This window comes from Pipistrellus kuhlii, unplaced genomic scaffold (genome assembly GCF_014108245.1).
Source record: "Pipistrellus kuhlii isolate mPipKuh1 unplaced genomic scaffold, mPipKuh1.p scaffold_m20_p_94, whole genome shotgun sequence".
NCBI classification, from domain to species: Eukaryota; Metazoa; Chordata; class Mammalia; order Chiroptera; family Vespertilionidae; genus Pipistrellus; species Pipistrellus kuhlii.
Genome location: NW_023425600.1, coordinates 179,188 through 205,783, shown reverse-complemented (window position 1 = coordinate 205,783; position 26,596 = coordinate 179,188). Strand labels below are relative to the sequence as shown.

Genomic DNA, 26,596 nt, shown 5'->3' with positions numbered 1-26,596 from the left:
CAATAGCTTTCAGCTGCACAAAGGCTTCTCCCACCCTGACTCCAGCCCGGTGCCTCTCGCTGATAATAGCTTCTGGAAAGATTCTGTAATGCAGAGAATTAATACATGATTATTTCTGCCTGGCTTCTCTCATTTATTAGAATTCTGTGGCAAATTCCAAATTTAAAATAGTTCAGTTAACAGCTTTAAAAAATACTTTAAAATGTTTAAGACAACCCCCTCTCATATTTTTAAGTTGGTCATCCCCATGGGTTGACAACTTTAAAATTTTTTATTAGCTTTAAAGTAATAGTTACTATATTTTAGTAAATGTGTTTTTGTAAATGTAGCATGAAATTCCCAAATAATTCTAAGATGATTCATCTGGGAAACCAAAAACAGATTTGTTATAGCAACTCATGAGCAGAGTCTAAAACAAATTTCTAAATATTCAAGGGCAGTGGGCTTCGAGTTACAGAAAAGCAAGAGTGCTAAGGCTGGGTTTGCAAAGCAGATTCCTTAGAAACGAAGCAAAAGGAACAGTCTATGATTTTGGAAGTTCAATATTAATGAAACTGAATACCTGTGTCCATTTGTTTCTATACAAATGTGTTTCAAAACTGAAGTCACTTACTTAGATATAGACTGTTCTTGTTAGCTGGTTACCACAGCCTGGGGAAATGCTACATTTTGCTACCTTTCGACAAATATTTGTTACCATAAAGTTTCCTATTTATGTTGCTCCCTCAGTTCTCACAGCCATGTTTGGATATAGAATGTTCTTTTTTTGTCTTGCTTCTTTTCTTTTAAACTTACCACACGGACAGCTAAAACTATTTTTTGAGGATATTTTGCCATAAATTGCTCAGAAGATAATGTGAGGGAAGCTCGTGTACCTTTGCTTCTGAACACAAATCAAATAGTTTAACTAGGTCAGGACAGTATCTGTAGATCCTAATCTTTAAGAGCAACTGCTCCAATGGTCTCTGCTCACGTCCATGTGAGTCACAGCATTTGCAGTACTTTAATTCTAAATTCAGGGAGCTGCAGGGGAGGTGGTCAAGTGGGAGAAGACAGCAGAGTGTGCCTCTGATGTAAAGCTGACTTAGTTATTCCGCTTCTTTTAGATGCCATGCTTTTCCTGCACCTCAGCGTTAGCTACGTGCTTGTCTGCGTCTCCTCTGCCCAGGGCTCCAGACCCCCAGACCCGTGCTCCCGTGGCCCAGCCTTTCTCTCCGGTCTTGCTCCTTCCTCTGACCCTGCTCCAAACTCCAGCAAAGCCAGCTGCCTCTGCACAGGAGCTGCTCCGCTTTTAAAAGACTCCCTACTGTAAATGTCAAAGTCATAAATATTTAAACATTATTTTCTTTCAATTTCAAGTCAAGACTGGCAAGATGCCTCTAATTAGTTGTGGGCACTCTGCAGCGCTCAGTGCGGGGCGAGATTGCAGGGAGCACCTGCCTTTCAAGTAGCTCAGCCTTGGGGAGCAGGGCCCCCACATCGCACTTGGACTGGAGTTGGATCAATCTCAGTGACGCTGTTAGCAGACTCACGTCTTCTCCTCAAGCTCCTGGTTAGTAGGAGTTTGAAGTATTTTGTTTTTTAACTCCATGAAAAGAAATAAATAATCATAAAGTTATTGAAACTCAATCACTATGCCAAGGAGGGATTCACACTCTTTAATTAAAAAAACGAATTTCTGTAAATGTTTGTTCCTTCCGGGGTTCTTAAGACCTGACTTGCAGCCAACAGTACTCCTTCCTGAGCCTGGGCACGCACCAGGCAGGAGAGGCAGGACGTTGGAACCATTGGGGACCCAGGGTCACTCTTCCGGTTTCCCCTGAGCTTCCGCAGACCACCCAGTGCAACAGAAGGTTCCCAGCCAGGCCGGTCCTGCCTGGGGTCAGACAGGTGGGACCTGCAGGTCCTGCTGTCCCTCAGCAGCGGCTCCCACTGTCACATCGGCCGCCGGAGGCCCCGTGTCCAGCGTCCCCAGCCTGGCTACCCTGCGGTGCGGGAGGGGCTCTTTGCTGGTGGGCCGCTGTAGGTAGGGGGCCCTTTGTCACCCTGTCTCTTCCCGACAGCGCAGCACAGGCCGCGGGGGGCCGGGACCACAGAAAGAGGGCTGGGGGGCGCCCCCTCCCGCCGCCCCGCCTCCCCTCCAGCCACTCCGCTGGCCCGCTGGCGCGGGGAGCGGGAGGACGGCGGGGGGCCTGGGCTCGGGCAGTGGCTCTTCCTGACGTTTTTCTTTGGGCAAATTCAGGGCACGAGAGCCCTCCGCTGCCCACGCTGCGGTGACGCGGCTTCCCAGGACCAGGACCCGCCAAGAGGACTGGCCGCCCGCGGGCGGCTCCCGCGCTCACCGGGCTCCCGGGCGGGGCAGGCACAGCCCTGTGCCCTCCAAGGGCCGGCAGGCCGGGGCCTCGGTCCGCGTGGGCGGGTGCAGGGGCTCATCCGCCCACACCGGGCCCCGTCCCGCCCCTCACCGCGCCGGCCCCTCGCGCCTGGGGGCGGGAGGGGGGGCGTCAGGAGCCCTCGTCTGGGCGCAGCCAGCGGCTCTGCGTGGCTCCTCCGACGCCCGGGCGGGACCCAGGGGCACCGCCGGGTCCCCGTCGCCTGCGCAGGGAGCGGTGGGTGGGGAGCACGGCGCCCCGCGCGTGCCCCGTGCCTCTTTGTTGCCATCGGGCTCTCTGCCCAGGCCCGTCCCCCCACCCCTCCGAGCTGCCAGGTGGGGCCGCCCCCCGGTGTCATTCGGACCTCCTCCTGGGGCGCAGGTCCCACCCGAGCCCGGCCCAGTCCGGTCCCGCCCTGACCGCCCGGCCCCCGCCTGACCACCCGGGGCATCGGGGCGTCCCCGTCCAGGGGGAGGGAGTCCCGGACACCCACCTCCCCATCGGCCACCCGCTCCTCGCGCTGCCGGCTGCGCCCCTCGAGGAGGGGGCGTCAGGGAGGGCGCAGGGCCGGGGGGGGGGGGGGGGGGCGTGGACATGCTTGGCTCAGCTGCGCGGCTGGCGGGGGCGGAGGGGGAAGGCCGCTCCCTCCTCCTCTGGGACCAGCCGGCTGCCCCGGCCGCCCGGAGCCCATCCCGCCGCATCGCCCCAGAGCCCGGGACCTTCCCTTTTGGGACCTTCCTCTTCCCCGCGTTTTCCCTGGCTCCTCCCGGCGGCTCCTCCCGCGGCTGATCCCCGCGGCCGCAGTGGAGGTAACGGCTAACGCGGAGCGGCCCTCCCGCCCAGGCGGCACGGCGGGCGGCCTGGCGGGGTGGGGGGGGCCGGGGAGCCGGGGCCGGGGGGGGGGGGGGGCGGGGCCGGGGAGCCGGAGCCGGGGGTCCGGGGGTCCGGGCGGCCTGGCCGGGGGCCCGGGGGGGCCGGGGTCGGGGCTGGGGGGCCGGGGGCCCGGGGGGCCGGGGCCGGGGCTGGGGGGCCGGAGCGGGCGGGCTGCTCTCGGAGGAGGGGGCGCCGGCTCGGGCGATGCCTGTGGTCCGGGGTGCGGGTGGCCGATGTCCCCTGCCTCCCGGAGGAGCGGGCGACCCCCGGCTCCTGGCGGGTCTGCGTGGAGACCAGTGGGATATACGGAAAGGACCCCAAAAAACTGAGAGCGGAGGCCTTCGGCTCTCCCAAGCCCGGCCCGGTCCCGACCCTGCCCTGCCCGGAGCCTCAGGCCGCCCCACCCCCGGGAAGCCTGCGGAGACGGGTGGGCGCGGCGAGGGGCCCCGGCAGGACACCACGCAGCCCCAGGACCCCCACCTCCGCTGTGCCCCGGGCTGCAGGCTGGGGGGGAGGGGTGGGCTGAGGAGGGGTGCACTCGGGGAGGCTGTATCCCCAACCACCTGTTCAAAAGACGTGCTCCAGGCACCAAGCGCTGCGTTTTGTTAAATCTGACCAGTGGCCGGAAGGCACCAGCCAATGACTGCCTCCACCACCGTCTGCTGAAGGGCGGCGCCCCTCCTGGTGCGCCTTTGGGGCTGGGTGGACAGGGACGTGTGGGGGCCTCCTTAGGGACTAACAGGCTTCTCTCCTGGTCCACAGAAGAGCAAGCTCCAGCCCCCACCTCGGCCCGCGGAGCAGGAGGACTCCACCAAGTTCCTGGTGCTCACGCTGCTGTCCATCGCGGCCATCCTGGGCGTTCTGCTGGCCTCGGGGGTCATCTACTGCCTGCGCCACGACTCTCACCGTCGGCTCAGGGAGAAGCTCCGGGGCCTGGCGGGCGACCCGGGCCCCGACGCCACCGCAGCCTACCAGGTAACGGCCCACCGCCAGCGCTGCCCCCCCCCCCCCCCCCCCCCGCGCCCACCGGGTAACGGGTAACGTGCCCGGCCCGCCCAGCGCTGTGAACAGACAGGTCACACACATGGCCTCACTCACCACCACCCCCCACACGCCCGCCCACAGTTTTCATTCCTAGGCACCTTTCTGAGGACAGTTTGACACCTTTTAGCATTTTGGTAATTACCTCGAAACCTTGGCTGTCAGGCTCTGCATGCATGCATGCTTGTTCTTAGATAGTCTCGCTTTAGCCGGGAAAGTGGGGAGCTCATTAGAAACGTGGCAAAAAGCACAATACATGACACATGTTCATCTGGCACCTTCCTCCATTTGGCCACTTATGGGGAAATGTTAATGGGAAATGCCAGAATTGCAAGATAGATTGGGGTGTGGGTGTTTGAAGATGTCCTGGGTGTTTTGTGTGCCCATCCCGTCGGCACGCTGCTCTGATTTGGATAAAGTGGGGCCTAACGGTGAAAAGGAGCAAGCGACGCTGGCGCGGGCACATCGGGCGCCAGTGCGGACCAGGAAGGCAGGTGCAGACCCAGCGGACCTGCACAAGTTCACAGACATTCCAGAAACTGTACCGTGTCCACGGCCACACTCAGTCACGTCCTGTGAGGAGCTGAGCCTCCTGGCTGAGCATCAGTGCAAGCCCAGAATATAGACAACTTAGGACATCTGATTTCTTTTAACATAAAATATCCTTCTGCTCCCAGTGTGTTCCCCACGTGAGACAGTGACTTACTGAATCTTCATTTAAACGTCTAATCAGGATAGACTTGGCAAAGGTTTTCTCCCATGGGATGAGTCTGCGTTTTCTCTAATCACATGACTGTGATGTGTAATAAGCCTTATAAACAACACGACCTATGTTACAACCCTGTGTGCTAGTTACTATTCTCCTGTCATCAGAGTCACAGGGAAAGGCTCCCGGCCCCTGCCCTTCAAGGGCCCTCCGAGCTCTCTGCGTGCCAGGGCCCTCCCAGGCAGAGCAGCTGGAGCTATAAAATGTCTAGGCTGAGTGGCCAGGAGGTGGCTTCTTCCCATTTCAAGACTCTTGGTGCGGTCTGAATGGAGAGCGCTCTGGTTTCCTGGAGGGGTCACAGCCTGGTCACCTCAGTCTTATAATGAAATGGCCACTTGGATGTGTGTGTGGGGGGGGGGGAGCTTCCGTCACCCGTGCAGCTCTGCATGAAAGCAAAAGAAGAATGGCGTTTGAAGGAGCCTGGCAAAGATGTCACATCAGCCACTGGGAATTCACCCGAGCCTGTGGAGCAGAGCGTCCATAGAGGGCACAGCTCCTCCGGGCCTCCTGCTTGGACATAAATAAATGATCACACAGCGCTCTCCGCGGAGCGCGTGCGGGCAGCCATTAGAGAGCCTGACGTCCTTTGATATACTTTGAAATTCAAATATAAAATATTGATAGAATGGAAAGCTTGGGCTCGCATGCAGAAAAGGCTAATTTTGACCAAAATGCAGGTTGAAAATGCATACTTAGAACTGAGTTTGTGATAATTAAAAAAATCCCAATGACAGCCCTAATTAATAGTATCTGTGATTAAAATCTGGCCCTTCCAGCAGGAAAAGTGTTTGGATTTCTCAGAGTGACCTTTCACTCTTCTCAGGGCCAGGGTGGTTAAGTTGATATTGATTCTATAATGAGCCTGGTTTGTTTAATAAGAACAGACAATAAATGAAATGTGTGCCTTTCTTCAATCCAGATTAATAATTTTTTTCCTTTAGAAATACGATCTAGGGAAATTTAGAGATGAAGTTGTTGTAAAGGTGTTTCTGGTGGCTGAGGGTTGAAATCGCTACAAAATCCCTTTCAGGGAACACCCTGAGGTCCCAGCGACATGGACTGTTTGCTGGAGAACAGGCCAGGTTGGGCTGTGATGCTATTTTGGTTGATTGGCAGAGCAGGATCAGCAAATGAGGTGACAGATTTCATGATTTTGGTTCTAAACTTACGGGAGTCATGTATCAAGAACTCACATAGTCTATGGTAAACCCCAAACAACACAGGACTTGGGGCATCCATGCTGTAAAAAAATCCACATATAACTTTTGACTCCCCCAAAACTTCAGTTGTCCTTCAGTACCCACAGGGAATTGGTTCCAGCCCTACCCCCAACACCAATATGCACAGATGCTCAAATCCTTTATATGAAACTAGAGGCCAGTGCACGAAATTTGTGCCCTCAGGGTTGGGGTCCCTAAGCCCGAACTGTGCTCTCTTTCAGTCCTGGAGCCCTCAGGGGATGTCCAACTGATGGCTTAGGAATGGGCTGCCACCACCACCATTGTGCTCACCATCCATGAGCCTGGAGTGCACTGACCACCAGGGGGCAGCTCCTGTGTGGAGCATCTGCCCCCTGGTGGTCAATATATGTCATAGTGACCAGTAGTTCTACCTTTTAGTCAATTTGCATATCAGCCTTTTATTATGTATTAGAGGCCTGGTGCACAACATTCATGCACTGGGGTGGAGAGGTCCCTCATCCCAGCCTGCACCCTAAGCCGGCAGTTGGACATTCGCTGAGGGGTCCTTAGTGATGCTGCAGAGGCAGGAGAGGCTCCCGCCGCCACTGCTGCACTTGCCAGCCATGAGCCCAGCTTCTGGCTGAGCAGTGCTCCCATATGGGAGCACACTGGCCACCAGGGGGGCAGCTCCTGCATTGAGCCTATTGCACGAAGATTCATACAATAGGCTTTCCTTCCCCTGGCTGCTGGCATTCATTTTCCTCCGGCACCTGGGATCCAAGCTTTTGTTCTGGTGCCATCTTCAGTCTTCGCTCCAGCCAGAGCACTGCTCCTGTAGCTCCCTCCATCTCTTCCCCACCCCCGCCCATCATAGCAGGCATCTCGCCCCACCCCACCCAACCGCTTTGCACCTGCATGCATGCTGCCTAGAGGACCAGAGTGGCTGGGGGGCAGGGCTGCCGCCACCTTTGTTGGGTTAATTTACATACTCACTCCTGATTGGCTGGTGGGTGTCATAGGGTGACGGTCGATTTGCGTATTTCTCTTTTATTGGTATAGATAGACTAGAGGCCCAATGCATGAAATTTGTGCAAGAGTAGGCCTTCCATCCCCCAGCTGCCAGCACCAGCTTCCCTTTGGCACCCAGGTCCCAGGCTTCCCTCACAGCCCGGGCTTTGTCTGGAAGGATGTCTGGTCTAATTAGCATATTATGCTTTTATTGTATAGATGATGGCCTAAAACAGCCCTCCGATTCCACAGATTCACAAACTTGAATCAAAAATACTGTTTTGGCCCTGGCCGGGTGGCTCAGTTGATTAGATACACCAAGACTGGAGGCCAATCCCTGCTCAGGGCACATACAAGATTCCACCAGTGAATCCATAAATAAGTGGAACAACAAATCAATGTTTCTCTCTCTATAAAAGCAATCAATAAAAATAATATTAAACACTATTTCCTGCCCTGGCCATGTGGCTCAGTTGGTTGAAGTGTCATCCTATACACCAAAATGTTGCAGGTTCGATTCCCAGTCAGGACACATGCCTAAGTTTCCGGTTTGATCTTTGGTTGTGGTGGGTACAGGACATAACTGATCAATGTTTCTCTCTAAAGTCAAAAACATATCCTTGGGTGAAGATTTTTAAAATGCTGTTTTCTATTCATGTTTACATGGACCCCAGCAGTTCAGATCGAGGTTTTTTTTTGTTTGTTTGTTTGTTTTTTGTTGTTGTTTTTTTAGAATATACTTTTTTATTAAATTATTATTTTTGTACATATACCAATGCCCCCCCTCCTGTACATACCCTCCCTCCCTAGAGTTTTGTGTCCATTGGCTGTACTTATATGCATGTATACAAGTCCTTCGGTTGATCTATTATCTCCCCCAGATCTCCCCAACCTCCCCGCTGTAATTTGACAGTCTGCTTGTTGCTTTACTGTCTCTATATCTATCTTTTGGTTCTTCAGTTTATAATGTTCTTTATCATCCATAAATAAGTGAGGTCATGTGGTGTCTCTCTTTCATTGATTGGCTTGTTTCACTCAGCATGATGTTCTCCAATTCCATCCAGGTTGCTGCAAACGATGAGAATTTTTTCTTTTTTATGGCTGCGTAATATTCCACTGTGTAAACGTACCATAGTTTTTGGATCCAATCATCTGCTGATGGGCACCTAGGCTGTTTCCAAATCCTAGCTATTGTAAATTGTGCTGCTATGAACATAGGGGTGCATATATTCTTTCTGATTGATGTTTCTAGCTTCTTGGGATATATTCCTAGGAGTGGGATTACTGGGTCAAATGGGAGTTCCATTTTCAGTTTTTTGAGGAAGCTCCATACTGTTCTCCACAGTGGTTGCACCAGTCTACATTCCCACCAGCAATGCACGAGGGTTCCTTTTTCTCTGCAACCTCACCAACACTTGTCATTTGTTGATTTGTTGATGTTGGCCATTCTGACTTGTCGCATTGCTGTTTTGATTTGCATTTTTTGGATAATTAGTGACTTTGAGCATATTTTCATGTGCCTCTTGGCCTTCCTTCTGTCTTCTTTTGAGAAGATTCTATTTAGATCCATTGCCCATTTTTTAATTGGGTCATTTATCTTCCTTTTATTAAGTTGTGTAAGCTGTCTGTAGATATTGGAGATTAAACCTTTATCAGTGGTAACATTTGCAAATATGTTCTCCCATACAGAGGGCTTTATTGTTGTTTTGTTGATGGTTTCCTTTGCTGTAAAAAAGCTTTTTATTTTGATGTAGTCCCATTTGTTTATTTTTCTCTTTAGCTTCCATTGCCCTAGGAGAAGTATCAGTGAAGAAGTTCTTTTGGCATATGTCTGAGATTTTGCTGCCTGTGGATGCCTCTAGTATTTTTATGGTTTCCCATCTTATGTTTAAGTCCTGTTTCCATTTTGAGTTTATTTTTGTGTATGGTGTAAGTTGGTTATCCAGTTTCATTCTTTTGCATGTATCTGTCCAATTTTCCCAACACCATTTATTGAAGAGACTGTCTTGACTCCATTGTATGTTTGTGCCTCCTTTGTCAAATATTAACTGAGCATAATGATTTGGGTTGATATCTGGGTTCTCAATTCTATTCCATTGATCTATATGTCTGTTCTTGTGCCAGTACCAGGCTGTTTTGAGAACAGTGGCTTTGTAATACAGTTTGAAATCTGGTATTGAGATCCCTCCTACTTTACTCTTCTTTCTCAGGATTGCTGTGGCTATTCGGGGTCTTTTGTTGTTCCAAATGAACTTTTGGAGAGTTCTTTCCAGGTCAGTGAAATATGTCATTGGTATTTTAATGGGGAGTGCATTGAACCTATAGATTGCTTTGGGAAGTATGGACATTTTGATGATGTTGATTCTACCAATCCATGAACATGGTATGTTCTTCCATCTCCTTACATCTTCCTCTATCTCTTTTTTCAGTGTTGTGTAGTTTTCCGTGTATAGGTCTTTTACCTCCTTAGTTAAGTTTATTCCAAGTTATCTTAATTTTTTTTGGTGTGATGGTAAATGGGATTGCCTTTTTAGTCTCTGTTTCTGCAAGTTCACTATTGGTGTATAGAAATGCCATAGATTTCTTGGCGTTAATTTTGTATCCTGCTACATTGCCAAATTCATTTATTAAGTCAATTAGTTTTTTAATGGAGTCTTTTGGTTTTTTTATGTACAATATCATGTCATCTGCAAATAAGGATAACTTTACTTCTTCTTTTCCAATTTGGATGCCTTTTATAGTCTCTTCTTGTCTAATTGCAATGGCTAGTACTTCCAGTACTATATCAAACAGGAGTGGTGAGAGGGGGCAACCCTGTCTTGTTCCTGTTCTTAGAGGGAATGGTTTTAGTTTTTGCCCATTGAGTATGATGTTGGCTGTGGGTTTATCATATATAGCTTTTATTATGTTGAGGTATGATCCTTGTACTCCCACCTTGCTGAGAGCTTTTATCAGGAAAGGGTGTTGGATTTTATCAAATGCTTTTTCTGCATCAATTGATATGACTATATGATTTTTATCTTTCAATTTGTTTATGTGATGTATCACGTTTATTGATTTGTGGATATTGTACCATCCTTGCATTCCTGGAATAAATCCTACTTGGTCGTGGTGTATGATCTTTGTGATGCTCTGCTGGAGCCAATTTGCTAGAATTTTGTTGAGGATTTTGGCTCCTATGTTCATAAGGGATATTGGCCTGTAATTCTCTTTCATTGAGTTGTCTTTATCTGGTTTTGGTATTAAGGTGATGCTGGCTTCATAGAAGGAGTTTGGAAGTGTTCCTTCCTCTTGGATTTTTTGGAATAGTCTGAGGAGGATAGGTTTTAGTTCTTCCTTGAATGTTTGGTAAAACTCTCCTGTGAAGCCATCTGGCCCTGGGCTTTTGTTTGCTGGAAGCTTTTTGATGACTGTTTCAATTTCTTCCTAAGTTACTGTTCTATTGAGATTTACAGATTCTTCCTGTTTGAGTTTTGGAAGGTTGTATTTCTCTAGGAATATGTCCATTTCCTCCAGGTTGTTCAGTTTGTAGGAATAGAGTTGTTCATAGTATTTTGTAACAATCCTTTGTATTTCGGCGGGGTCTGTTGTTATTTCACCTCTTTCATTTCTGATTTTGTTTATTTGGGTCCACTCTCTTTGTTTCTTGGTTGGCCTGGCTAGAGGTTCATCTATCTTGTTTATCCTTTCAAAGAACCAGCTCTTGGTTTTGTTGATCTTATGTATTGTTTCTTTGGTCTCTATGTTGTTTATCTCTGCTCTAATTTTTGTTATTTCCTTCCTTCTGCTTACACTGGGCTTTTCTTGTTGCTCTTTTTCTAACTCTTTGAGTTGTAGAGTTAGATTATTTGTTACCATTTTTTTCTAGTTTTTTGCAATAGGCTTGTAGGGATATGAACTTCCCTCTCAAAACTGCTTTTGCTGTGTCCCATAGATTTTGGATAGTTGTGTTTTCATTGTCATTTGTTTCCAGGATGTTTTTAATTTCTTCCTTGATTTTTCTGGTAACCCAGTCCTTGTTTAATAGCATGCTGTTTAGTCTCCATGTGTTTGATTTCTTTGGATTATTTTTATTGTAGTTAATTTCCAGTTTTATGCCATTATGATCTGAGAAGATGCTTGATATGATTTCTATCTTCTTGAATTTGAAGAGACTTTGCCTATGTCCCAAAATGTGGTCTATCTTTGAGAATGTCCCATGTGCACTTGAGAAGAATGTATATTCTGTGGCTTTGGGGTGGAATGTTCTGAAGATGTTGATTAATTCCATCTGGTCTAGTGAGTCATTTAGGATTGATATTTCTTTGCTGATTTTTTGTTTAAATGATTTGTCGAAGGATGACAGTGGGGTATTAAAATCTCCTACTATGATTGTATTGCTATTAATCTCTCCCTTAATGTCCTCCAGCAGTTTTTTTTTTTTTTAATGTATTTGGGTGCTCCTGTATTGGGTGCATATATATTTATGAGGGTTATTTCTTCTTGTTGGATTGCTCCCCTTAGTATTATGAAGTGGCCTTCATTATCTCTTGTTATGTCCTTCACTCTGAGATCTAATTTGTCAGATATAAGTATTGCTACCCCAGCTTTTTTTTTCATTTCCATTTGCCTGGAAAACCTTTTTCCATCCCTTCACCCTCAGTCTGTGTGCATCTTTTTTTCTGAGGTGGGTTTCTTGTAGACAACAGATATATGGGTCTTGTTTTCTTATCCAATCTGTTACCCTATGTCTTTTGATTGGAGCATTTAAACCATTTACATTTAATGTTATTAATGATAGGTACTCATTTGACACCATTTTTATTCTATACCCCTGTGTTCCTTCTTCGCTTCCTATTTCTTTATTTTTACAGCAGAACCTTTAGCATTTCTTGCATTGCTGGTTTGGTGGAGATAAATTCCTTTAGTCTTTTTTTGTCTGTGAAGCTCCTGATTTCACCTTCAATTTTTTTAAAATAAACTTTTATTGTTCATATTATTACAAATGTTCCTTTCCCCCCTTCTCACCCCACCCTCTGCCCTTTCCCCACCCCCCATTGTCCTCATCCATAGGTGCACAGTTTATGTTCAGTCTCTTCCCACATCCCCCTCTCCCCTTTTCCCCAAGAATAAACAGTTCACTCCCCTTCCATACCTCTGATTCTATTATATTCAACAGTTAATATTGTTCCTCAGATTTTTTTTTTTTTTTTAGTTTCCTTGGTTTTTAGATTCACTTGTTGATAGTTACGTATTTGTTGTTCATAATTTTTATCTTTATTTACTTTCTCTTCCAAAAGAACCCCCTTCAGCAATTAATATAATTCTGGTTTGGTGGTGATGAACTCCTTTAGCTTTTTTTTATTTTATTATCTGGCCTTCGATTCTGAGTGATAGCTTTGCTGGGTAGATTATTTTTGGCTGTAGGTTCTTGCTATTCATCACCTTGAATATTTCTTGCCATTCCCGTCTGGCCTGCATGGTTTCTGTTGAGAAATCAGCTGACAATCGTATAGGTGCTCCTTTATAGGTAACTACCTGCTTTTCTCTTGCTGCTTTTAATATTCTCTCTTTGTCTTTTGCTCTTGGAATTTTAATTATGATTTGTCTTGGTGTGGTCTTCTTTGGATTCCCTTTGTTTGGAGTTCTGTGCGCTTCCTGGACTTGTAAGTCTAATTCTTTCACCAGGTGAAGGAAGTTTTCTGTCACTATTTCTTTTAGTATGTTTTCGATATCTTGCTCTCTCTCATCTTCTGGGACCCCCATAATTCTGATGTTGGTTCGCTTGAAGTTGTCCCAGAGGTTTCTTACATTATCTTCAAATTTCTGGATTCTCTGGCCTTCTTGCGTCTGCGGAGGAGTGTCTTCTGGCTCTTTATGTTCCAAATCTTTGACTTGATTCTTGTGATCTTCCATTCTGTTTTTAGGACTCCATAAAATATTTTTTATTTCAGACAACGTATTCTTTATTTCTTGTTGATCCCTTATTATTTCCAGTTGATCCCTTTTCATATCCTCATAGGTCTTGTTTATTTTATCGGCCTTTTCTAGGAGATTCTTGAACAACCTTATAAGTGTGGTTTTGAACTCTATATCCAGTCGCTTTTTGTCCTCCATTTCTTTCGTTTGTGATCTATTTGGTTTAGGCATTTTCGAAGGCAGCTTTCCTGATGGGGCGGGGTTTCAGGGTGGAGCCTACAGCCTTGGCTTCCGTCAGCCCCGCCCTATGCGACTCCTGAGACTCAGGGTCCTTCAGTACTTGTTGCGAGCGCCTCTGAGAGAAAGGTGCCCTTGATTTTCGCCTGCTGCTAAACTGTCTATGCTCTCCCCCAATGAGTCCGGTATTGGGGTTCAGTTCAGTTGGTAGTGGGATTGGAGGTGGCGTTCAGAGCAGTCTGGAGCCCCAGTCTCCTTCCCGTCAGGGCAATTCCGCGGCACAGCCGGCCAGCCCTTCTCTGCGCGCAGTGTGCGCGCCTCAGGGACCTCCTTTCGCCGCTTCCCCGGAGTCCCGCCTTACAGCCCTGCTCCCTAGGGATGAGCCTGGGTCCCCGGGGTCTGGCATAGAATTGGGGTTCAGAGCAGTTGGAACTGGGCCCAGAACAGTCGGAGCTTTTCTCTCCTTCCCGCTTGGGACCGCCAGCCAGGCACTCGGCCTCCCTCCTCTCCGGCTCTGTCCTCTCCACGCGCGCCACATGTCTCCGTACCTTGGGCTTTTACAGCTCCTCCGCGCTTCCTTCTGGTTTTCTCCTTGCTTCTTGTTGTAGAATTTCCAGTCAATCGACTTTCCCGTAGTTCTGGGTAATGTCCATTTTATATTTTAGTTGTATTTTGTTGAAATTGTTGTGTGCAGCTGCGGCTAGTTGCCTACCCGAGCAGCCATCTTGGATTCTATATCTCACCTTCAATTTTGATTGATAGCCTTGCTGGGTACAGTATTCTTAGATTCAGACCCTTCCTTTGCATGAGTTTGTATATTTCATCCCATTCCCTTCTGGCCTGATAAGTTTCTGTTGAGAAATCAGTTGTTATTCTGATGGGGGTTCCTTTATATGTAACTTTCTGTCTGTCTCTGGCTGCTTTTACGATTCTTACTTTGTCGTTGGTGTTTGCCAATTTAATTATAATATGTCTTGATGTCGGTCTTCTGGGATCCATTTTGCTTGGGACCCTGCGAGCATCTTGGATTTGTGTGGGTTTTTTCTTTATCTCTGGAAAGTTTTCTGTCATTATTTCTTGAAATACGTTTTCCATGTCTACCTCAGTTTTCTTTCCTTCCGGAACCCCTATTATTCGAATATTGTTTTGTTTTGCATTGTCCTAAAGCTCCCGTAGGCTCTCCTCCTGCCTTTTAATTTTTTTTTTTTCTAGAAGCTGCTCTAATTGGGTATTTTTTTCCATCTTGTCTTCTACCTCACTGATGCAGTCTTCTGCTTCTTCTAGTCTGCTCTTGATGCTTTCTATTGAGTTCTTAATAGTAGCGATGTCATTTTTTATTTCTTCTTGAGTCATCTTTATTTCCTCTTGGTTTTTCTTCATTTCCTCTTGGGTCTTACTCATATTGTCAAATTTGTCTTCCATTCTTTTTAGCCATCTTATGATCGTTACTCTGAATTCTTGCTCTGGTAGGTTGCTTGCCACTAACTAGTTTACTTCCTTTTCTGGTGATGCCTGCTTTTCTTTCATTTGTGGGCTGTTTCTTTGTCTCCCCATGGTCTCTCTTTTCTGGCTGTATCTCTCCTGCGTTGATTTATCTCTCCATCGAGGTAGGTGTTTCCCTGGTAGGTCTCAGTAGGGAGAGATCTTTTAGGAACCCACACAGCAAGAAAGAATAGGCAGGCAGCCTAGACCTGAATGGATCTTGGCGCTCTGCATCAGCTTCCAGGTGGCTAGCTAGCAAGGTAGCTGACCACCAGCTGTCCACATCCTGCTCATGCATGAACTTTCCAGATCGAGTTTTTAAGGGCCAGTGGTAGAGTCCACCATGGAGGGGTTGCATGTTCATCAGGATCCATGACTTGTGGGGTTCTGCGCTGCATTGAGACCCATCAAGCTTCAAGGTGTGTCTGAGGAGTTTTAAAAAATAAATTGCAAACCTAAAACAATAATTTCAGGGAAAAATATCTTATTGCCTCAGTGCTTTCTTTTTTATTTCTTTTAATAGTCACTGAATTTGGATTCTTATTTTTCTTGCAAGATCAAAAGGTTCTTTAAAGTCCTTCAGCCACCGTTGAAATGGTCAGACAGGGGAGAAATGTTAGTTCGGAGTCTTGTCGTTAAAATCAATGCAGCTGCGTGGAGGTGCTCAGGACCTGAACCAGACTAAAAACAGGGAGGCAGGTTAGCACCCTCCCACCACGCGTTCCGCGGGCTGAGGGCAGGCAGGAGGCCTGGCCATGCCCTCGCAGTGCAGGAAGCCGGGGGGGTCAGTTCGATCTGCTTCTGGTGACATGCAGCACTCCATGGGGACACGGGCACTGAGTCTGAGGGCTGTGGGACCTGCTGCGGCAGCTCCTTCGTTTCGTTGAGGGCACTGCCAGCGTGGGGCCGCTCGACCTGGCTCTTGTTGCAGGCGTGGTTCAGGAGGACGGCCACCTGGGTCCAGTTGGGATGCTTAATGATGCATTTCAGTGGCTTGTCAGGGGCAAAGGCCTTCAGGCCCTGATGGTCAGCTGGTCCAGGGGGTGAATCTTGTAGTCGACGGGGTCAGCAAAGGTGAGGGGCAGCAGGCCCTGCTTCTTCAGGTTGGTTTCATGGGTCCTGGCAAAGCTCTTGGTGATGATGGCCGACCCCCTCAGGGTTCGTGCCATGCTCCCGGCCTGAGCCCTCGCCATAGTTCTCATCTCCAATCACCACCCGCCGGGTGCCATGTTTCTTATAGTAGCAGGCAGTGTCAGGGACAGGACCAACCTCCTGGGGACGGCACTGCACACGGTTGGCCTTGTATTTTCAATGTTGAGGGCACCAATGAGCACTTTGTTGGAGATGTTGTCCAGATGCCCATGGAATGTGAGCCAGGGGCCAGCAGCTGAGATGTGGTCAGTGGTACGCTTCCCTTTGACCTTGATAAGGATTTGAAGGTCCTCCAGGTCTCTGTCATCCCTTTGTCACAAGGCTCCAGGAGCTGCAGACGCTGGCTAGTGGGGCTCACACCTACCCGCTGCCACTGCCATCCTTGGGAGGGTCCTGGCAGTGCCCTGCCCAGGGTCAGTGTCAAAATTCATGTGGGGAAGCTCATCCGCATCGGGAGCCTCCAGCTTGAACGTCTCGCCATCCTTGCCTGTCAGGAAGCCAGTCTCTGGGTTGAACTTGAGGCTGCCGGCAATGGCCAAGGCTGTGACGGTCTCTGGGGATGTGATGAAGGCATGGGTCTCAGGGCTCACGTCATTGCGACCTGTGCAGTTCCTGTTGTAGGAGGTGATGATCGTGTTCCTCTTCCCCTTCTTGATGTCCTTTCTGTCCCACTGGCACAGGCATTGGCCAGAACAATGCCACCCACATCCCTCAGGCCTGTGCAGACCGGCCCGCTCAGGGGTGGGGATCTGCTCAGAGCGGGTGTGATGGTGAACTGGGACTTGTACTTGAGTCCGTGAGCCAGTGCCTGCTTGGCCACAGCTGCCGAATGTCCCATGTCCTCATAGCTGGAGTTGGTGCAGCCGCCGATCAGAGCCACTCTGATGTCCACAGGCCCGCCTTCCTTCTGGGCCACAGCACCCACTTATGCCACAGAGGGAGCTGATCAGGGGTGAAGGGCCTGTTGATGAGTGGCTTCAGCTCATTAAGGTTCATTTCAATCACTTGGTCACAATGGCAGCCAAGGTCAGGTACCGGTGACCCTTGAACTCCTCAGCTAGGCCTGTCTTGTTCAGCTAAGTCTTCATTCTGTGGTTATAAGGAAACACTGAAGTGTGGCCCCGATTTCTGCGCTCAGGTTGCAGATAGTCATCATGCCAGGCCCATGGGGCTCCACAGTGTGCCTATGCCACCTCCCACTGTGAGGATTCCTGCCTCCTTTAAGGTCACACCTTGGGTGAGGTCCAACCCAAAAGTGAGCCCGCCAGCTTCACACCAGTCACCGGGGCACTTCAGCTCCCAGGGAACCCAGCCATGACGTCCGCTGCGTCAGCACCGACTTTGATGCCGATGGCCCCCGGCCGCCGCCTTTGGGGTATGGGATCAGTGCCAATCAGAAGAGCCCCAGGATATGCATAGTCTTCCAGAATGATCTGGTGAATGATTCCAGAGCCAGGCCGGAGAGCCCACGACATACTTGGCACCTGCAGTTGCCAGGAAATTATACACTTCCTGGTTTATGTCCTTGGCCCGAAGAAGGACTTTCTCACCCTGACCTGGGCCTTGATCAGATGGTTGCAGTGGACGGTGGACGGCACTGCCACCTTGGGCAGCCACCACTGATGAACTGCAGCATGGCCATCCAGGCCGGGGCATCCTGCCCGGCAACACGGTCTGGCCGCTGCCGCAGGCACGTCTTGCCCCGCTTGATCTCCTGATTGTCTGGGCACCCAGGTGTCCGTGCACAAGCTTCTGGGAGAGGTGAGCGCCAGTTCAGGCATTGGCAAACAATGTCGATGTTCCTTCTAGCAGGTCATGGTGGGTCATCATTGGGTGTGAGTGGCTCGGCCATAAACGCCATGTGCACTGACAAGATGAGGTGACGTCTCAGTGTTGTTTGTACATCACTACCTCTGCACTGGCTAATGCAAGACTACAAGCGAGTTCTGGGTGAACCTCGGCTCCCCTCTCCCGGGGCCCCAGGGAGACGGAACAGGTTGATATTCTGTTCTATTCCACAGGGTGTGATGGAGTCCCTCGATACATTTTACAAAGTTTCTGAAAGAGAAAAAGATGGTTGTGTTGGATAGGTTAGAGGTCAGTGCCCTAAGAATGATGGAATGGTAGTTAGTGTTGGAACATGAAGAGATTTTTTGTTTATCCTCACCCGAGGATATGATATTTTTGAGAGAGAGAGAGAGAGAGAGAGAGAGAGAGAGAGAGAGAGAGGGAGACGTTGATTGGTTGCCTCCCACATGCACCCCAGGTATGTGCCCTTGACCAGGAATTAAACCTGAGACCTTCTGGTGCACTGACCGGTGCTCTAACCACTGAGCCACCAGCCAGGTATCAAGAATCTTTAAAGGAAAGAGCAGGCATCCTTCTGTAGGACGGATGCACAGGCCTCTGAGTGAGAGCAAGGGCTGTTTCTGAGGAAGCCACCTGACTCTGACCTCTATGTGGATGGCCCCTTCTTCCTGGAGCCGGTGGACCCACGTGTCCCCCCAGAGAGCGAAGTGGCAGCGCCACCGCAAACACTTCCCAGGGCAGCCCTCACGCTGCCTTCCAGAAGCATCCATCCCCCTCGCCCCAATGCTGCCTCCTAGCATCTGTCCCGTGGTCCCGGGCAATCTGCGCAGAACCCGTGTGCTTGTGGGCCTGCTCCTGTGTGACTCATGCACCTGACTTAAAAGTGTTTCAAAGCTGTGAGCCCAGCTGTCCCTCGGCCTGCGGGAGCCATGGACATGTGGGTCTTGTGCAATAGATATGCCTGCAGTCACCGTGCCCCAGGTTTCACATCTGATTCAGCCAGCCCTTGGGGAGCTGCACTTCCTGTGCTAGCACCGGGCTGATAGCTCTGACTGCGGCCACTGTTTGGGGCCGTTTTTTGTGTTTTGTTTTTTTTTAATTTAATAAATCTTTATTGCTCAGATTATTACAATTGTTTCTCCTTTTTCCCCCCATAGCTCCCTTCCACCCGATTCCACTCCACCCTCTGCCTTTACCTCCCGCCTATTGTCCTCATCCATAGTTGTACGATTTTAGTCCAGTCTCTTCCTGCACACCCCTTTCCCCCTGAGAATTATCAATCTCCTCCCAGTCTATGCCCCTAATTCTATTTTATTCACCAGTTTATTCTGTTCCTCAGATTTTTAATTCACTTGACTTTTAGATTCACTTGTTGGTATATATGTATTTGTTGTTCATAATTTTTATCTTTACTTTTTTCTTTGTTTTCCTCTTTTTAAAGAACACCTTTTAGCATTTCATATAATACTGGTTTGGTGATGATGAACTCCTTTAACTTTTTCTTATCTGTGAAGCTTGTTATCTGCCCTTCAATTCTGAATGATAACTTTGCTGGGTAATCTTGGTTGTAGGTTCTTGCTATTCATCACTTTGAATATTTCTTGCCACTGCCATCTGGCCTGCATAGTTTCTGTTGAGAAATCAGCTGATAATCATATGGGTGCTCCCTCATAGGTAACTAACTGTTTTTCTCTTGCTGCTTGTAAAATTCTCTCTTTGTCTTTTGCCCTTGGCATTTTAATTATGATGTGTCTTGGTGTGATCCTCTTTGGATTCCTTTTGTTTGGGGTTCTGTACACTTCCTGGGCTTGTAAGTCTATTTCTTTCACCAGGTAGGGAAAGTTTTCTGTCATTATTTCTTCTAATAGGTTTTCAGTATCTTGCTCTCTCTTTTCTTCTGGCACTCCCATAATTCTGATGTTGGTATGCTTGAAGTTGTCCCAGAGGCTTCTTACATTATCTTCAACATTCTGGATTCTCTTCTCTTCTTGCTTCTCCTGAGAAGTGTCCTTTGCCTCTTTGTATTCCAAATCTTTGACTTGATTCTTGGTTCCTTTAGTCTGTTATTGGGTCTCTGTATAATATTTTTAATTTCAATTAGTGTATTTTTAATTTCTAGTTGGTCCTTTTTCATATCTTCGAGGGTCTCGTTAAATTTATTGGCCTTTTCTAGGAAATTCTTTAAAAACCTTATAACCGTGGTTTTGAACTTTATATCCAGACATTTGTTCTCCTCCATTTCTTTCGTTTGAGATCTATTTCCTTGTCTCATTTTTGCTGCTTCCCTGAGTTGCTAGGGTGGCTTTGTGTGCTAGGTGTCCTATATGGGCCGGTGGGTCAGCCTTCCAGTTACCTGAGGTGGACACTCTTGGTGTACTGTGTGTACAGCCTTGTTGTAGTTAAATCTTGATCGTTGTTGGTGTCACTGGGAGGAACTTAACTCCAGGCTAATTGGATGTATCAGCGTGTCTAAGCCAGATACCTTCTGTATTGGAGACAGTCTTATAGGATCAGACTTGCAAAATTGCAAAAGCCTTTGTGCTCAGCTTGGATGGGGCAGAGTCTCAGGGCTGAGACGACAATCTTGGCTTCCCGTCAGCCCTGCCCTTGTGTGCTCGCCTTCCATGGATCCCCTGAATTTCCACCTGACAGTCCAAATTCCCCTTGTAAGAGCATGGGTGCCTTAGGGGCTTGCCGAAACTGGATTGGGTCTGCGTATAATATTTTTAATCCCAGTACAGTTGGAACTGGGATTCAGTGTGGTCAGGAGCTTCCAATTCCTTCTTCTATAGAGAGGCTGTGGCAACCTCCACAGTCAGACCTCTGCACACACTCACTGGTGCACACACCTCTAGAACCCTGCCCGCTGCGGCTCCCGGCTCCCCCGGTCTCCCAGTCTCTGAGTCTCCGTGTGCTTTTCTCTACAGTCCAGACTCCACCCGTACGAGCCTTGGTCCACGGGGTTTCAGCCGGGACTGGGGTTCAGTGCAGTTGGAACTGGGGTGCAGTGCAGTCGGGGGCTTCCTTTCCCCTCCCTCCAGCCAGGCACTTGGCTGCCCTTCCTCTCTGTGCGCATGTCTCCCTACTTCAGCGCTTTTCAGCTCCCAGATCCGTGAGCCTCTCTCCTTCTTTCTGGTTGTAGATTTCCCACTCCGCCAGCTTTCCTGTGGTTTTGGGTGATGTCGTTCTGTTTTTAGTTGTTGTTTTGAAATTGTTGAATGAGGCAGCAGCTTAGGTGCTTATCAAGGCCTCCATCTTGGTTTCTGTTTGGGGCCGTTTTATGGGAGGGAAAAGGAAACCACCCCTCAGACACCGAGGGACTGCTGTAGTAACGTCCCCATGGCACAGGGGTGAGGCGTGGGATTCAGGGGCCACCCATACTTCGTATTCAATGGATTATCATGCAAACTTTTTATAACATTTTTCTTCCTCTCAATGGAAGTCTTTATAGACAGACTCAGATTTGAAAGTGCTCATGGCTTGCTGTGAATGCATGATACTTCGTTTGTTTACCTCTTAGAAAACCATGTCTTTCTTGATGAGCTCTTACATTTGGACATTAACAATATGTCTCGGTGTCACTGAAGGATCCATCTTTGCTTACTTTGTTCACACTTAGAAGAACTGGGCACACTAACTTTTAGAAGAACTGGAATCTCTTTTTAAAGATCATTTTTTAAAACTAAATACTGGCACCAAACTTTCCTCCACTGTTTTAGTAAGTGTTGTTTTTCTTCTAAATATATAAAACATAACCTATTTGGATTACATTTGTACTTCATTATAAAAACAGCCAACTTCTTATTTTCTTTTTTCCCCAAATTGGCACATCATCTTATAATGTATACAGCTGGCCTTGAGTAACGAGACTCCCAGCCCCAGGCAGATGGAAATCTACGTTTTGCTTTTGACCCCAAAACCTTAATGACTAAGAGCCCAATGCTGCCAAACTACAGCCAGCTAACACATGGTTGTCTGCTGTGTGTGCCACACACTGTACTCTTACAGTAAGGTAAGCTGGAGAAGAGAAACTGCTTTGTAGAAGATCGTACAGAATAGAAAATACATTAATTGTATTTACTGAAAAAAATCCACATGAAGTGTACCCTGCCGTGGAAACTCATGTTGTTCAAGGACTGGCTGTCTATGTGTGTACATGCATGTGTACATTTACACATATGTTCACTGAGAGTAGTGCACAGGCACCAAAGAATGGTGCTGTTGGTGTGCCGTGCCCTCACACACCACGGGGCATGCGCCTGTGCCGCTGGCCGAGTGGAGCTGGTGCGGGAAGGCCTCTCTTCCGGTGCTGTCCGGCTCTGATGGCACCAGGTCCTGGAGGCTCCGATCACCGCGCAGCACAAGTTCCAGGCTCGCAGGCCACCAAGCCTGGGACTCCTGCGGGTCTGGTGTTCGGGCCTGTGTTTACCGCACAGCAGCGGCAGGTGTCCGGCACCGGGAGGCCTCGGGTCCCACCCAGGGAGCAGGCGTTTGGTTGATGGACACCGATAAAGAGCCACTCAGCGCGCACACACCAGGGCATTGCCGGTGGGGTGCTGCCGGTCGGGCCCCGCTGGCTCAGGCCGATGCCCCCTGTGAGCCCGTGCACCTGGCCAGGGCCAGCTGGCTCCCACAGGCAGGACGGGCACATGTTGGCTGATGGTCCTGGCTCCGCGGAAGGGCCTGCGTTTCCCAGGTGGTGAGCGTCACCAGTAGGCACGGAGGGGGCAAGAGGGCAGGATGTCCCAGCTCCTTTGGTCAGCTGCGGTCTCAGAATGGCGTTCCTTTGCTTTCTACTTAAACTTTCGGGTCAAAGTCATTTCTTTTGCAAATACCCAGTAAGCAATCTGTCCTCACACACAGAAGGGTGCCTGAGCGGCCACGAGAGGTCATTTCCTTCCCCTCCTAGAGCCAGCTGAGGGCACTGTCGGGGGTGGAGGGTCCTGAGACGTCCAAGGAACACGTGGCTCTGCGAGTGACGCCTCGCTGCCTGGAACGGAGGCCAGGCCCCGGGGTGAGGGCGTGGGCGCCGGCGCTGACTCGGTGCCTGTGCTCAGGGGACCCACGGCCTTGGCCACGAGGAGAGCAAAGGGCGCCATCCCGGAGCCGCGCCTGCACGTGGGCTGCCAGCGGCCGAGGAGCGAGCGAGGTGCTCGGATGCCTCCCGCCTGAGCGGACAGTTTTCCGGGGGGCGCAGCCCACAGCGGGTGCTCCATGACCACTTTCCCGCGGTGGCTCCTGAGAGCCGGCTCTCAGCACCAGCTCGCCGTGGGGCCGCTAGCGAAGGCGCTCCCGAGCATCAGGCAGACGCCGCGCAGGAAGGAGGGGCCGCCTGGTTCGGAGGCGGAGACGAGATGGGATCTGAGCTGCGACGGTGCGGGGCGGCGGGTCTGAGGTCACGGCGGCCATGGCAGGCTGCTTTCAGCAGGGAACTGTTTCCTGGGGAAGGACAGGACGTGGCTCTGGGAGGAGGGGGCGTCCGCTTGGCCTCCGTGGCCCGGGTCCTCTCCTGGGAGGGAAGAGGGGTCCTCTCCGGCCCGGAAGCCGACGGCTCCGTCACGTTTACCCCGCAACCTCCTCAGCCCCACCTGCCCCGGGAGGCGCCTCCCACGCCGGCCGCCGGCCGCCGGCCACCGCCACGTCCACCGGCGCTCTGGAAGCCAGGCTGGCCCTGTCCACGCCGGGGCCGGGCGGCAGCGGAGCCCAATCAGGACGAGCGAGGTCCCCTGAGCTCTGAGCTCAGCACCAAGTGCGTCCCCAGCCCTGAGGCTCGGCTCCCAGCGCTGCAGGAACCCGTGGGCGGGGTGTCCACCCCCAGCCCGTCGTCTGGTCTCTGGTCCGCAGTTCCTGCTGCGTGCTCCTCTTCAGCTGCCTCTCCTCCCGAGTGCTGAGCTCACGGGCAGAGCGACGCGCTTCCCAGCCCCAGCGCGGGCCAGGCCTCTGCGCCCGCTCTCACCCGCCAAGTCCACACCGCAGGAGAGCTTTGTGCTCCTCGCTGGGCCCTGGAGGTCAGCCCAGGCCACAGGAGTGTCAGGCGTCCCAACTCTCGATTCTGCTGTGGACGTGGCGGGGGGGGGGGGGGGGGCGGGCGGTTCCAGGCGCTCAGGTCCTTGCTGGCCCTCCCCTCCCGGGTGTGCCCGTCCACCTCACATGGGCTCCCTCCTGGGGCCCTGGTTCAGCAAAGGGCACCTCCTCTGCACCCGACAGGGGCACCCCAGGGAGGACGGAGCCCAGCCTGCCCTGGGCGGGAGGCACTCTGAGGAAGGGGTTGGAGGAGGGACCGAGGTCAGCAAACCCTGCCAGTCTGTGTCCCCAAGGGCCTGTGCCCCCATAGGTCTGTGCCTCTGCAGGAGGGCCAGAGGCTGCAGATGGAGTCCAGGTTAGGGTCTTCTGTCACCACCGCCTGCCAGGGAGGGTGGCTCTCATGTGACCCTGAGGGTGCAGCCAGAGCTCTCGGGGAGAGGTGCTCCATGCAGGCCAGGCATGGATGTTGTGGGGAGAAGGGAGAGTAACTCAGCGGGGGCGTAGACGGTGGGGTGAGGGGCTGTGGAGGACTGGAGGACGGGCACCTGGGCTGAGGGCGGGAGACGGATTCCCTCCCTCTACCCTCCGCCCCAGGACAGCAGACCCAGGAAGGAGACGAAGCTCATCTCCAACCTCTCCAGCCCCCGCCCCCCCCCCCCCGAAGGGGGGCCTCTGCCTGCAGGCCGCCTGGACGGCAGTGACGGCCCAGGGTCAGCAGGGCGGGCAGCTGTGAACAGCCCGCAGACGGGCACGGGTACCGCACCAGAGACCGGCCTCCACAGGAGCCCTGGCTGGCACTGGAGAGCTGCTCTGCACAGGAGGCCTCCGGGCGCCTCCGGGCGTAAGTAATGGAGAAGCAAGGGAGGGCGGGAGGGCGGCAGCTCGAGCCGCGGGACGTGAGGAGCAGTCAGACAGGAGGGCGGCCGCGGCCGTGGCCCCGGGTCCCACGAGGGGCTGGCGCCAGAGCCTGGCCGGCAGACCGGTGTGGGTGGTCCCCCCGGCCTGGCCGGACCCTGCCCAGGGACGAGGCTGACCTTGGCGTCACTTGACCTTGACACCCTTCTACCCGGAGTTCTCTGGGCTCCCGGCCCTGCGACCTGCACCCTCCTTCCCTCCCGGGGCGGCAGCGGCATTGGAGCTCTGCCTGTAGCCGCACACGCGCTGGGCGGTGTCCGCGTCTGCATCCGCATAGACCGGGCTCCCTGGAGGGACTTAGAACGGCCCAGCAGGTCTCTTTCCAGATGCCTTTTTCTCCTGATGAAGAGAATCACGTTTGTGAACCAGCATTTCGTGAAACCGTGAAAAGTGTGGCGGTGGAGACAAGCAGAGCCATGATGGAGCAAGGGAGCCTGGGGTGGTCAAGGATGCTTCCCGGAGGAGGCGGCCGAGAGGCTCAGAGGGAGAGAACCGGAGGCAGGGCGTCCGGTGTGGGTGGTCCCCCCGGCCTGGCCGGACCCTGCCCAGAAGACGGAGCGGTGTTCTCGGAGCTGAGGTGTGGGCGGGAGGCGGAGGAGCCGGAGAAGGCTGAGCCCGGGCCGGAGAGGGGGCAGACGGGATCCCGGGCACAGGCCGCAGCCCGGGGGTCTGCGACGGAGTCCTCAGCAGCAGTCGTTCCTTCGGGATGTAGCAGCCACCACTTTGTTACCTTATTAGAAAGCTGCTTAGTAGGGTTTCTTTTCCCCATTCATTAGCTGCTCTTAAACGTTGTTGCTAAAACTCCCCACTGAGGCTCCTCTTCGGAGGGTGGCCGGTAACTAAGGCAGGACAGGGCCGGCGTGTCTGTGCGTGTCCGTGTCCGTGTCCGTGTGCCAGACTGGAGAGCAGGAGAAGGAAGAGCAAGGCCCGCGTCCTGAGGCTCGGGGATCCGGGGGTGGCTCAGGGTTGTGGGCGTGAAGCTCAGGCTGCGATTGACTTTATGATGTTTAATTGCAAATCAATTAAAAGGGTGTATGGGATGGGTTCTAGCACTATTAGCACACACAGGACTTAAGTCCTCTGGTTATGGAAAGGGTTGGAGTTGTTCCATGTGCATTTTCTCATTTTCATTTTCTGTGAAGCCAATGAGGCGGATAACTAAGCAGGAAGCCTGCTCCTGGGGCCCAGTTCCTGGAGCCTACGGAGCACAGCGTTCAGCAGGAGCCGCCCTGGGTGGGGGACAGAGCAGGTGTCTGTGAGACACAGTGGTGGTGGGGGGGTGTCCTGGCGCCCTGGCCAGGTGGCCCCATTGGTTGGAGCATCGTCTGTGCACCAAAAGGTTGTGGGTTCGATTGCAGTAAGGGCACGTGCCTCGGTGGCAGGCTCCTCCACAGCCCGGGTCCTGGTTGCCTCGTGCAGGAGCCAGCCAGTGGATGTGTTTCTGTCTTTCCCTCCCTCTCCCTAAAGGCCAATGGAATGCCCTCGAGTGAGGGGTAAAGTGAAATCCGAGTCCAGGCAGGTGGCCTGGGCCGGGAAACCGAGGGAACCAGAGCACCGCAGGTCCTGTCAGGTGCTCTCAGAGGCTTCCTTTCCGGCGGTGGCCTGTCTGTCCCCCCGCCCCCTCAGCTTCCAGTCCACACCCCACCCCCCGGGCCTCCCAAGTGGTCTGGTCCCAGGACCCGCTCCGCTGCAGGTGCTCAGCCCCAGCTGGCCTCCGCCCTCTCTGCGGAGCGCAGCCCGGCCCCGGCTCGCAGGGGCTCGGCACAACGGCTGCTGCCCAAGGTCAGCGGGGCTCCTCTCGGTGGAGGACAGACTCAGGAACTGCCGGCCCCCGTTGT

The 26,596-nt window shown here is 51.5% G+C and overlaps 1 protein-coding gene across 2 annotated transcripts in view; it reads left to right on the top strand.

Moving 5' to 3' along the window:
* Positions 1-26,596, top strand: part of PTPRN2 (protein tyrosine phosphatase receptor type N2) — a 326,344-nt gene that overhangs the window by 225,852 nt on the left and 73,896 nt on the right. For both annotated transcript variants that reach the window (XM_045578276.1, XM_045578275.1), the window contains exon 12: positions 4,008-4,220. In XM_045578276.1, the coding sequence (XP_045434232.1) occupies positions 4,008-4,220 (213 nt within the window). The remainder of the gene's footprint in view (positions 1-4,007; positions 4,221-26,596) is intronic.